This window comes from Sus scrofa, chromosome 8 (genome assembly GCF_000003025.6).
Source record: "Sus scrofa isolate TJ Tabasco breed Duroc chromosome 8, Sscrofa11.1, whole genome shotgun sequence".
NCBI lineage: Eukaryota > Metazoa > Chordata > Mammalia > Artiodactyla > Suidae > Sus > Sus scrofa.
Genome location: NC_010450.4, coordinates 1,353,532 through 1,367,307, shown reverse-complemented (window position 1 = coordinate 1,367,307; position 13,776 = coordinate 1,353,532). Strand labels below are relative to the sequence as shown.

Genomic DNA, 13,776 nt, shown 5'->3' with positions numbered 1-13,776 from the left:
GCAGCCCAAGAAATAGCAAAAAGACAAAAAAAAAAAAAAAAAAAGAAGAAGAACCAGGGTTAATTACAGCACTTTTATGATACTTTCCTTACTGTACACAAGGCACAGAGTAGTTGGCAGCCTTCGTACAATTCATGAACTTGGGACGCTCACCGTGCTCATTGTGCCCTCTGGTTCCAACCAGCAGAGACGTGATCTGCACCAAGGTCGGCAGGAAAACCGAACGCCTCAGCCTGTCATGCCTGCTGCGTACACATTCTCTCGCTAGCAGGGAACTTGGAGCCACACAGATTTCCGGTATCTGCAAGTCCTGAAAAACAGATATTGGGTTGACTAATGCTGCCGCCTGCATCACCGACAGCAAACTCCGTTCAGCTGTTTACTGGTCCCTTCCGTCTGCTGGGTGCTTTGCCGAACACAGTGCAATTCATGTCCTTCACCCGCTTTCTTCTTAGGAAGTAAGCATTCTTGTAGACACAAGGCTGCTGGATCCCAGAGCCCGTAGATGGAACCATCGTGCTGCCTCTTACCCTCCCCTCTAGTCACTGAAACCCTGGCGGATTCTCTTCAGCCCACAGCCCCTGCCTGTCAGGGGCACTGCGGGGCACCATTCTGAGATTCGCTCTGGCTCTTGTCAAGGCTGGTGCCCACCTCCCTCAGGCTGTGCTAGGAGACAGAAGGCAAGTGGAGGGCCCAGCCAGCTACCAGTCGCTGTGTGGCCTGCTTTGGTTAACTCCTTCCAGGCAACCAGGGTGACGATAGGTGACCCACATGGGGAGCAGGCAGAGAAGACAGAACCCCCTGGTCTTTCCGTCACGAAACGAGACATCTTGAACCCTGTTACACAGTCCGTGTGGATGCAGTCTGCCTCACTCAGGCTTAGGAAAGCAGCTACTGCTCCAGTACCCTGACTGTGCAAGGCTGAGGACCCCAGAGCTCACAGCCTCCAATTCACAGCTTCCCAGAATACTGTGACGGAGACTTTTCACACATGCTCTGAGGCTCCTGCCATCTGGGAGGGTGAAGCCCCTTCCACCTTGAATTCTCTCTGGGGTGATCACAAGGAGATCAGTAAACAAATGGAACCCCCTCTCCTCTTCTCGGGGGTGAGGGGGTGGGGAGGCCCATGGCATGTGTAACTTCCGGGCCAGAGATCAAACCTGTGCCACTGCAATGACAACACCAGATCCTTAACCCACTGTGCCACAAGGGAACGCCAGTGCTGCACAGTTTAAAGTCTCAACAACTATGGGTGGAAATCACTGACTTATTCGGCTGGCACCAGCCTTGCAGTCTCTCCAAATACACTGCCCACTGCACAACTGCACCCCTTTGCTCAAGCCCTAAAATGCTCTGTAATGCTACACCCAAACCAACTCTATTTATTTTTTTAATTTTTTGGCCACACCCATGGCATGTGTTCCTGGGCCAGGGATCAAACCCTTGCCACAGCAGCAACCCAAGCCACTGCAGTGACAATGCCAGATCCTTACCCTACTCTGCCCCAAGGGCACTTGAACTCCAGGGCTGCACATCTCCCCACTTCATTCACTAATCCTCTGGCTCCTGCCCTGGGAATGCAGCAACGAACAAACCCAGCCACCAGCTGAGTCTGAGGTGGTGCTAGCGGGAGCTCAGGCACTGTAACTGGGGCCTATGAGCCAAGTGCAAAAGAAACTAGAAGACAAGGAGAGGCCAGAGGAGGTTTTCCCGGAGAAGTTCAAGGGACGCCCCCGCCCCAGGCCAGCCCGCCGAGCCTCTTTCCCCAGGACCTATGGTCTTCACCCCCACGCGCCCAGCACCCCCCCACTTCAGCAGACCTTGAGTGGTTTACAGAGAGAATCTCTTCACTGTCACCCACTACAGGAGACTCGCAGCTGGCCTAGAGCATGACATCCCACAGCCCTCAGGAGACCCACGTCCTGGAGCCGCAGGTGCTTCCACCTACGAATGGCACAAATGCGTCCCAAAGGAACCCCCACCGGAGATGAAGACGGGCCGCCTGGCGTGAACAGGAGGAGGAGGCACCCCGACAGCCCCTTAGGACCCACAAGACTAGATCACATCCCAGGCCCAGTCCACCCAACTTCCTGGATTCTTTTTTTTCTTTTTCTTTTTCTGTATTTTCTAGGGCCACACATCTTTTTTTTCTAATAGTAAGTTTTTAAAATTACAGTTGATTTACAGTGTTCTGTCGATTTCTGCTGTTCGGCAAAGTGGCCCGGTCATACACATATACATTCTTTTTCTCACACTCTCCTCCATCGGGCTCCATCACGAGTGCCTGGATACAGGTCCCTGTGCTGTACAGCAGGATCTCACTGCTTACCCACTCCCAACACAACAGTCTGCATGCAGTAACTCCAAACTCCAGTCCTTTCCACCCCCTCGGCAACCACAAGTCTGTTCTTCGTGTCCATGTGTGTGTTTCTTTTCTGTAAATAGGTTCATTTGTGCCATATTTTAGATTCCACATATAAGTGATATCATATGGTGTTTGTCTTTCTCTTTCTTACTTCACTCAGTATGAGTCTCTAGTTCCATCCATGTTGCTGCAAATAGCATTATTTTGATCTTTTTTATGGCTGAGTAGTACAAATTTCCTGGATTCTAATGCACGCATTTATGTTTCTTTTTATTTTTTTGGTCTTTTTAGGGCTGTGCCCACAGCATATGGAAGCCTCCCCCCTTTTGGTCTTTATGTCTTTTAAATTTATTTTATTGAAGTACAACTGATTTACAATGTCGTGTTGGCTTGCGGAGCAGAGCAAAGTGATTCAGGTATACATATATAGAATAGTTTGCACCTGCAAATCCCAAACTCCCAATCCACCCCCACCCCCACCCTGTTTAGGTTTCTAATCCCAAGAAGCACCTTATGTTTGAATGCACATCCGTGATACAGCTTTGAAGGGGAAAAATGGTCTATCTCAATGGCATCTTTTAGAATTGAGAAGAATCTGATAAAGATGTCACTGACAGATGAGAACTCTGTCTGCTGAGGAAAGGGAAATAACTCAATGCACATACCTTGGTTGCTCCCTAAGCCCCTTGCCTCCTACTTGTCCTAGCTATCCAGGAGGCTGCCCGCCCCGCTCTCTGAGACCAGCCTCCTGCAGGCCCAGCTGCTGCTTCCCCATTCTCTAGGCTCTTCCATGCCCTCCCCCCGTGACCAAAAAACCACAACAGCAATTTGTTCCAACTCTTTTTCCTTTGGGGGATAGTAAGAGTCAGTGGTCAGAGAACATAAAGGTAAAAAAAAGAAAGAAAAAGAAGAAGGAGTGCCTGTTGCGGCTCAGTGGTAACAAACCTGACTTGTATCCATAAGGATGTGGGTTCAATTCCTGGCCTTGCCCAGTGGGTTAAGGATCCAGCATTGCCATGGCTGTGGTGTAGGCCGGCAGCTGCAGCTCCAATTTGACCCCTAGCCTGGGAACGTCCATGTGCCACAGGTGTGACCCTAAAAAAAAAGAGGGTTGAAAGGTTGGCCTTAGGGAAATCTGCCAGGGGGCTGGATTTCACCAGAAAATGGAGATGGGAAGATGGGGGTGGGGCAGGCAGCCCCCGCAGATACTGGGGGACATGGAAGTGCACTGTGTGGACAGAGAGGCTTGGAGTCATGGGAAAGGTGGCCCTCACCAACTACAAAGGGTTCTGGATCATGCAGGTAAGAGAGTCCATTAGAACAGTAAAACCAACAAGAGCCAAAACTTAGAGGGCACTTCTGTGTACAAGACACTAAGCGTGATTTCCAAATACTGTCTCATGTAGCCCTCCCGTCACCCAACAAGGAGGCAGGTGCTTTCACGGTCAGCAATGCACACACAAGGGAGCTAAGGATGACCAGAGCTAGTTACATAACTTGCCCAGGTTCTACAACTAGTAGTCATTGGAGCCTGGATTTAAACAAGGACGGTCTGACCCCAGGACTCCCAGTCTTAAACAAACACTATGCCGGAATCAGGCGTGTTAATTTCAGAAACAATACGGAACACGGGTGTTTTCCAGGTTTCTCAAACTCACTGTGTCCAGGAAGAAACTCCCTCCAACACACCAGCACTCCGTCTTGGCGAATGGCCCCACCACCCATTGGTTTTCACGGCAAACCTTCCAGTCAATACGCCTTCACTTGATATAAGTGCCACACAGGGGGCCCATCAACTTTGTACCCAGCTAATCCCTTGCCCAAAGCAAAGGCTCATACTCACTGAAGGAGTAAATGACTCAGAGGTGAGAGACGGGTGGTTAATGCTATCCCTCTCACTAAGGAAAGACCTGGAGTAGAGAATGGCACTGGGAACGGTCAGGAAGGCCAAACCCCAGGAATTGCTAAAGCCCTGATAGGAGGCTGAGGGGAGAGCGAGCCACGCCAAGGTGTTAACTGCCTATTCTGCAGCAATGATCCCATGCAACTGGCTAGGGAGGGTGTGATTTAAAAAAAAAAAAAAAAAAAAAAGGAGTTCCCGTCGTGGCGCAGTGGTTAACGAATCTGACTAGGAACCATGAGGTTGCGGATTCGGTCCCTGCCCTTGCTCAGTGGGTAAACGATCTGGCGTTGCCGTGAGCTGTGGTGGAGGTCGCAGACGCGGCTCGGATCCTGCGTTGCTGTGCCTCTGGCGTAGGCCGGTGGCTACAGCTCCGATTCAACCCCTAGCCTGGGAACCTCCATATGCCGCGGGAGCGGCCCAAGAAATAGCAACAACAACAACAACAACAACAAAAAAAAAGACAAAAAGACAAAAGACCAAAAAAAAAAAAAAAAGGTGTCGAGGGCAGAGCTGTAGTTTCACAAATGCTGCATGTGGGGTACCCAGGTCCAAAGGCAGCCAAAAAACTCAAGAGGACAGAGAACTAGGAGGAGGTAGAGATTTTGGAATCTGCTAAAATTTGGAGAGTCAGGTAGAAAAAGAGAAGCCTTTATCATGCTAAGTGAAGTCAGTCAGACAATGAGACACCAACATCAAAGGCTCTCACTGACATGTGGAATCTGAAAAAAGGGCACAATGAACTTCTTTCCAGAACAGATCCTGACTCACAGACCTGGAAAAACTTATGGTCTCCAAAGGAGACAGCTTGGGGGGTGGGGGGATGTGCTGGGATTGTGGGATGGAAATGCTATAAAATCCGGGTGTGAAGTTCCCGTCATGGCTCAGTGGTTAATGAACCCGACTAAGAACCATGAGGTTGCAGGTTCAATCCCGGGCCTCGCTCAGTGGGTTAAGGATCCGGCATTGCCGTGAGCTGCAGTGTATGTAGGTCAAAGATGAGGCTCGGATCCCATGTTGCTGGGGCTCTGGCGTAGGCCGTCGGCTACAGCTCCATTTAGACCCCTAGCCTGAGAACCTCCATATGCCTCGGGTGCAGCCGTAGAAAAGACAAAAAGACAAAAAAACAAAAATAAAATTAAAAAATAAATTGGATTGTGATGATCATTGTACAACTATAAATGTAATAAATTCATTGAGTAATAAAAAAATTTAAAAAAAGAAAAAGAAAAGCCTATAAAGAGAATAAAAAATCAGAAACAAAGCTTGGAGAACTTGGAAATATCAGTTAGGCAAAAGCTGGCATTTCGAGGAGGAGGCAGCAGCAGTAAAAAGGCAGGGGAACTACAATGAGGCCAGTGAGGAAGCTGGTCACTGTCGACCAGGCAAGGGGAGGCCCGCAATGTTCCTGAGGGCCACGCTGGACTCGCTGGAGTGACACTGAAGATGAGGCCTGAAGCGACATGGGAGTTATACTAGGAGAGGACCTTCTGGCCCTAGACAAGGGCTGTGCAAGCGAGTGAGAACCGAGAACTGCAGGCAGCCAGGCTCATCGCAACGACCCTCTACACTCAGGCTCCAAAGGCGAGGTGATCAGGGTTGTAGACGGAGACGCACTCAGAGAGACTGCGTTGCCTGGGTGCTGCGGGCCGACGGGAGACTCGGTCAGTCAGGAGGGCAGAGCCACGTGGAGACCTGGAGTAACCCAGGCAAGAAAGCGCTGTGGCTTGGAGGCAGGGGCAGAGTGTGGAAAGCAGGGAGGTGACAGGCTGGACGGGAGGGGAAGTTGGTGACGTGAGTACCGTCTGTGTCAGCACAGGGTCAATGGAGTTCCCGTTGTGGCTCCACGAAACAAACCCAACTAGTATCCATGAGGATGCGGGTTTGATCCCCTGCCTTGCTCAGTGGGTTAAGGATCTGGCGTTGCCATGAGCTGTGGCGTAGGTCGGAGTGGCTGTGGCTGTGGCGCAGGCCATCAGCTGCAGCTCTGATCGGATCCCTAGCCTGGGAACTTCCATATGCTGCGGGTGCAGCCCTTAAAAAAAGAAAAGACGTTATTGACAGAGGTTCATTTTTTCCCAGGAAAGCTATTATGGACACTTCGGAGGATGACCCAGCTTCAGTAGGAGCGTGAGGTACATAATCGCACGTGTGGACATGACGCCGTGTGGATGTGACTCTACGGGGATGTCTGCACGCACAATGGTTAGAAACGACTGCTCAGCGGTATTAGACTGGAGTTGAATTCTGTCACCATTATCCCACACCAGTTTCCCCACAACCAGAAAGGAAGAGTCAGCAAAAAAATGGGTAGGGGAGGGGTGCACCAGAAACAGAAGGAAGCAGCAGCTCTGTCCAGCCCAGGCCCCTGGCAGCCAGGCAGCCAGGCAGCCGGAGAGCCCTCACCACACCAGGGGAGCTGAGGCTGATACAATCACCCACTGAAAATCTGAGCTCAAACTCCCTGGCACTCGGTCCACAATCCCCAAACAATCTGGATCCTAAGGTGGCTCCTTTCCTACCAGATAATATGCAGACACATCAGGTCTCTCATCCTATGTCACCATTATAAAGCAGCTCTCAACTGTAAACTTACAAATGGCTATCCTGCGACACAAGCAGAGTGAGTTTGACTGAGCTGGCTGGGACAACTTCTTTATGCCGGTGCAAGAAAGGCAGAGAAGAATCTAAATCCTATAGAATTCCACCAGGGCAATGACAATTTACCAGCAAATGATGAGGCACTGCCCAGTAACTGCTACCTATGTCACACCTCTCTCTCTTTTTTTTTTTTTTTTGCTTTTTTTAGGGCCTCGCCTGCAGCATATGGAGGTTCCCAGGCTAGGGGTCAAATCGGAGTTGTAGCCGCTGGCCTACACCACAGCCACAGCAACTCGGGATCTGAGCCACATCTGCAGCCTACACCACAGCTCACGGCAACGCCAGATCCTTAACCCAGTGAGTAAGGCCAGGGATTGAACCTGCGTCCTCATGGATCCTCGTCAGATTCGTTAACTGCTGAGCCTCGAAAGGAACTCCATCACATCTTTTTAAACCAACACATGATCATTCCCATGCTAAGCATTTCCCTAAATGGAATTTCGAAAGTAGGCTCACAGAACATGCGTTTAAAGAACTAGAGTATCTTAAAGTCTGTTGTGCACTGCCCACCTGCTTTTGGAAAGACTGAAAAATACCCAAGGCCACTGGCAACGTACTAATGCCCAGTGTAACTTGCCCTCCCAGGAAATTGGGCATGAAGCATTAAAAATTGTCAGTAACTTTCGAAGCTTCTTAAATGGAACTTTGAGGCCACCAACCAGCCCTTAGCAATAAAGAAAAATATGAGTTGCCACTGCGACTCAGTGGTAATGAACCCGACTGGTATGAAGGAGAATGAGAGTTCGATTCCTGTCCTCACTCAGTGGGTTAAGGTGTAAGTGGCAGATGGGGCTCATATCCTGCGTTGCTGTGGCCATGGTGTAAGCCAGTAGCTACAGCTCCGATTTGACCCCTAGCCTGGGAACCTCCATATGCCATTAGTGCAGCACTAAAAAGACAAAAAAATTAAAAATAAAATAAAATAAAAATAAAAATCACAGAAGGCAGGCATGCTGGGCCTGTGGGGATTGTACCCAAGTGCAAAGCTGGGAATCTTAGCTGCTTCTACTGGATTGTGAACCTGGGATGGGATGGGGTGGGGTGGGGTGGGTGGGGTGTTAAGTGTATGGAGTAAATCAAGAACCACTAAAAACAGCCAAAGTGCAGAATGTGGTAGTGGCAGTGGTGGTAGGAGGAAGTCAGAAGCTTACACATGTGGTTTCTGACCAGTACCTACAGCAGAACTGGGCCACACTGGGAACTCTCTCATTTGAATACAACTGGAGCTGGTCACACAGCACTGCGTCCAGAAGCATAAGTGGGCTGGCTAATAAATGGATGCATGCTATCACCCAAGGGCCAGCCAAACTCCCAAACTCCATTCTCTCGGAGTTCCCGTACTTGTGGCTCAAGCAGAAACGAATCTGACTAGTATCCACAGGGATTCGGGTTCCATCACTGGCCTCGCTCAGTGGATTAAGGATCCAGCATCTGGCATTGCCATGAGCTGTGGTATATGCCAGCAGCATTAAATATATATATATATATATCGGAGCTTCGATTTGACCCCTAGCCTGGGAACCTCCATATGCCATGGGTGCGGCCCTAAAAAGATAAAAAAAAAAAGACATTAATTTTGACAGTGAGATCCAGATCCCTAGGAAGTAAAATATTAAGTCAATGATCCTTAGCTACTGGGACACCAAACATCCATTACGAAGGGAATGTTCTGAGACAGAAACAGCAGTAGTAGGAAGAACATTAAAGTGGGCCAGAGGAAGTTAAAAGGCTTCAGGTGGTAGCCCAAAAAAACCCCACTGGGCTCCAAGGGACCCAGGAATTCTGCAAATGCTCCAGAATAATTGCACTCATTGCCCTCATACACATATCCAGCCTTCATCCGTCTGACATCATTTGTAGTTACAGAAATATATGTTCCTAAAAATCACCATAAAATACAGCCCCACAGGGTTTATGGGAAATAGTGAAAATTAGGGGTATGATATTCAAACACTTAAACAATTTCTCTCCCTCCCCCCCACCCACACGGTAAGACCCTAATAAAAAAAAACAGTAGCACAGGAGTTCTCTTGTGGTGTAGCAGGTTAAGGACCTGGTGTTGTCACTGAAGCGGCTTGGGTTGCTGCTGTGGTGAGAGTTTAATCCCTGGCCTGGGAACTTCCACATGCCACAGGAGCAGATGAAAAAAAAAAAAGGCGGGGGGGGGGGGCGAATTCCCATTACTGCTCAGCAGTAATGAACCTAACTAGTATCCATGAGGAAGCGGGTTTGATCTGGGCCTTGCTCTGTGGGTTAAAGGATCTGGCATTGCCGTGAGCTGTGGCATAGCTCGCAGATGTGGCTTCGATCCCAAGTCGCTATGGCTGTGGTGTAGGCCAGAAGCTGCAGCTCCGATTCAACTCCTCGCCTGGGAACTTCCAAATGCTGAGTGTGGGGTCCTTAAAAAAAAAAAAAAAAGACAAAAAATAAAAAAATAAAAGGTTTGACAAGTTAAATAATGAAGAAATGCATATATACTACAATCACTGTAACACTGCACCAGGTCCACGGGCAAGGAGGGCGAACGTTGTAACATCAGATGTGCACACCAGGCTGTGGCTCCTAATACCGTCAACTGAGACAGCTGGTAGATGCTGAGCTGTATGTGGTCTATGTGGCTTGGTTCAGCTGAGTTTCTGCGTTGACCTACTATTTTCCACAGATGAAATCAAGCACACTAAACCGAATATTTCCATCACATTCAACATGTCCCCTAATATATCAATCCCCCTGGAACTAACTCAGGTTGGATCCGTGGCCTGAGAACTTCCCTCAAACCGCAACACTCTGTGCCATCTCTTCTAAAGAGCTGCCATCTCTTTTAAGCATCTAGTAAGATGGATAATTTAATTTCAGTGGGGATAAATTATTATGCATGCATCCAAACAAGTATTTAAAGCAAACCCAACTGCAGCTTATGCGGGTGCCTGCACATCAGTCACTCCATGCTCTTTCCTATCTCAATGCCAGTTTGATATAAGCTGTTGCTTTGCCAGCAAGTGTTCCCCTACCCCATCCCACTATGGGGAACTCCTGCTCATTCCCCAAGGCCTACCTCAGAGAAATGTTACTTACATTTTTCTCACTGGTCCTAAATTTCTTCTACTGTACTCAATATGATAAACATACTTATCAGGGCACCCTCTCTTCTTCCCACAGTTCTTGGCATGAGAATGGGAGCTAAATAATAATTTTTCCCATTGAAATTAAATTATCCATCTCACTAAATGCTTGAAAGAGAGGACAGATATTTAGAAGAGATGGCACAGAGTGTTGGGGTTTTAGGGAAGTTCTCAGGCCAAGGATCCAACCTGAGCCACAGTAGTGACAACGTCAGATCCTCAACCTGCTAAGCCACCAGAGGATTCCCCACAAGGTGTCTTTGAAGGGGGAGAAAAAGATGAATATCAGGAAGTTCTCCTGTGACACATTGGGTTAAGGATCTAGATTTGCTGCAGCTGTGATGCAGGTTGCCAGTGTGGCATGGGTTTGATCCCTGGCCCAGGAACTTCCACATGTTTCGGCCAAAAAAAAAAAAAAAAAAAAATGCTAATAGATGGAATTCCCACTGTGCGCCACAGGATCAGCAGCATCTCTGCAGCACAGATTTGGTACCCAGCCTGGCGTAATGGGTTAAAGGATCTGTCGTTGCTCCAACTGCTGCTCCAATCTGAACCCTGGCCCGGGGAACTCCATATGCCACGAACAAGGCCAAAACAAAAAACAAAACAAAACAAAACAAAACTACTAGAAACACCAGCCATGTGCTTTCCCACCACAGGGAAATATGGTCGACATAAAGTCCAGCAAAAGGATCAAAGACACTGAAGTCTGGGGTTCAGATGCTAGGTCTGCTTACTGTGTGACCTTAGGCAAAGTGACTGCCCTTGCTGTCCTTCAGGACACACAAAAAAGAGCTCCGCGCAGTATGTCAAGGCATGGGTCTGTAACTGGTAGGAACCACTTAACAGTGCACATGATCCCATCACAAACCTAGAGTGACCTACAAAAGGCATCCTAAAACAACATTCCTCAAACCAGAAATTACGACTCGAAACCAAAAAGCAATTAGCAGATAGTAATACCATTTAGCAGACATTCTTTCATTTTAAATTTGTAATATGTCAATTTATTCAGCTTATCTGGAGGCAGATTCTGCAGTGAATGTGCTCTACTGGACACACCAGGGAGCTTTACAGTCACAATTTCCCTTCGGCACAAACAAGAATTCTGATGACATTCATTTGGAAATGCTTCCAGGCTTTTTCTACGCTGCCTGGTGTGGCATTCAGTAAATTCGTCAGTTCTTATTTATGCCTGGGAGGAAAAAACTCTTCCAAAGGAAATTCCAGATCCCCATCATGGCACCCTCCACCCTAACCTCACATGTTTTCTAACACTTGAACTGTGACCTTGGGGTAAGGCAGTATCTGTGCTCTGGGTCTTCCTCTTCAGAGAGGAAACCTCAAAACCAAAATGCTTTGCTCTAAAATTCCCCAAGTGCTGCTGAGCAACAAGCTACTTAAGAAAAGTAAGTTAGAAGAGTACATTCCTGAATTATATCTCAATTACAGTCAACTCGGTAATATTCTACAGGAGCCATGTTATTCCTCAAAAATTCCTAAATTGGGGAAAGATATAGGTAAGTCATTCCAAAATAAGACACTGGAACACAAACACAAGAACATACAAGGCCATTTTTATACAGCATGCAAACCAATTACCTTGTGCACATACTTTCACTGTGCACATACTTTCACTGTGCACATACTTTCACTGTGCACATAATTTCATTTCATACTTTCATTTCCCCCAATCTTTTCCAGAAATTGCAAGAGATATAACCTTGGACATGGACTATGCTAAGAGCTGTTAAGTAAAGAACCTGTGAAGAACCGCCCCTTCCTGCAATCACTGACAGTGACCAGGCACCACTCCTCTCTTCCTAACGATCCTAAAGTCACTAGTCTTGCCCACCTTCCTAACCAGGCTTCTCACAGCGCAGCAATTTTTCTAAAATGCAAAGCTAACCCTGTTAATGTCCCTGCTTACAACTCAGCTGAGTGATTTCCCACTTGGCATTAAAATAAATTTTGGATTCCTTCTGAAGGAGGTGCACCAAAGACCTTGTGATCTGGTTCCTGACCTATCCAGTACCCTCTTTCTACCACCTATATTTCAACCTCAGGGGATTTCTCCCCTTCTCTCTCCACTCTGGGGCCTCAGCTCCACCAGGGCCTGTACTACGCCTATTTTTGTTCAAGTAGAAAGCCTGGCACACAGAAGACCTCCAAATGTGCCGATTTAGAATATTAAAATATGCGTTCCCAAAGGGGCAGGGGACAAAGCCCTCTTTTTATGTACACGGTATAAATGTACAGTAAGCAGTATATAAGCAGCATTAAAATTTCCTGGAGAGGACACTAAGGGGGAAAAAAAGTATAAAAAAGCTGGGGTTGGGGTCGTTTTAAAAAGGTTTATAAATACTTTATTAAAGCAAGCTTTGGGTCAGAGTTGGAAGCTCAAGTTGAGGCCATACGGAAGCCAGCAATACATCCTTTGACTTGCTCAATCTCACAGACCAAACTATCCAATACGTCTACCCACCCATCAAAAAACAAACTGCCAGAAAAACAAAGCAAAATGACTCCCTCCAACATTTCTGCCTTTCATGAGCAGTGGTCCCAAGACTCCTGGTCACTGAATTCAAAGGCCTAGTTTGGCGGCCAGGAAACCAAGGCTGTGACCTTGGGCCTCAGTCTGCCTGGCCACTTAAGCAACCTAAGCTGAGCGCCGGACCGCAGGGCTGAGACCCAGGTGCGGCTCCAAGAACGTGGCGTACAAGCAGAACCAAGAGATGACCGTGAATGTCGATGGGCAGCGACGAAAGTAAGACAAAAGCCAAAACCCCACAAAACCGGCCACAGGGGCTCTGAACTCTTCCCCCCAACCCCTCGTCGGGTCAAAGGTGAAAGTGTGCTTGCAGACACCTGTCTCCACGCGCCCGCAAGGAGCTGGGCCGCAGCCCTCGGCGGTCACGCGTCCAGCCAACCGCCGGAAGCCGAGGACCTAGCGCGCTCCGCCCCGGGCGGGCGCCCCCAGCCCCGTCCCGGCCGGAGGAGGCTCCGCCTGGCGGCCCGGGACGACCCGCAGGCCTACGACGGCGGGGAGGCGGCGCGACCACACAAAGGCGGCAGCCTCGGCGGGGACAAAACCCTCGGCCGGACCCCCGACGCCCGCGCCCCGGGCCCCTCTCGGGCCCCAGTGACCTTGGGCGCGTCCCCCCTCCAGCCTCGGTTTCCCTGGCGACGCTACGGACGAGGCGCGGCGGCCGCTGCCCGCCCGAACGGCCGAGGCCCGCGCCAGGACTCCTGCTTTCGCTGCCCGCGCCCAGCCGGGCTCGCGCAGCCGCGCGGACGGCCCACGGGCGCGGGGAGGCCCGGCCGGGCGCTGGGGCCCGAGCAGGGTCGGCCGCGCCAAGGCGGCTCCCTGGGCCGCGGCGCCGAGGCCTCTGCAGGCCGCGCAGCCGCCCGAACCCCGAACCCCGAACCCGCCCGGTCCGGACTTGCCGCTCCCTCCCGCGGAGCCTGGCCCTACCTGGCGCTGCTGAGGCTCGGCAGGCGCTGCCGCTGACGCACCCGAGCGAGGAAGCACCCCCGGAAGCCGCTGAGGAGAAGCCCTCAAGCGAGACGCCGCCGCCCCAGCAGCGACCCCCTTCCGCTCTGGAGGCTCCGGCTCCGCCCTCCGCACGTTCCTATTGGCCGCCGCCATCCCTACTCCCGCGGCCTGTCGGTCGGGGAGGTATATTTTCAATCCTATTGGATGAGAAAGCCGTCCATTACCACTTTGA

General features: G+C 49.8%; 1 protein-coding gene across 3 annotated transcripts in view; it reads right to left on the bottom strand.

The window, feature by feature from the left end:
* Positions 1-13,776, bottom strand: part of RNF4 (ring finger protein 4) — a 27,106-nt gene extending 13,330 nt beyond the window's left edge. The window contains exons 1-2 of one of the 3 annotated variants that reach the window (XM_005666483.3): positions 13,524-13,776; positions 154-310 (exon numbers count right to left, since the gene is read on the bottom strand). In XM_005666483.3, the coding sequence (XP_005666540.1) occupies positions 154-162 (9 nt within the window). In that variant the 5' untranslated portion in view covers positions 163-310; positions 13,524-13,776. 3 annotated transcript variants of the gene reach the window in all.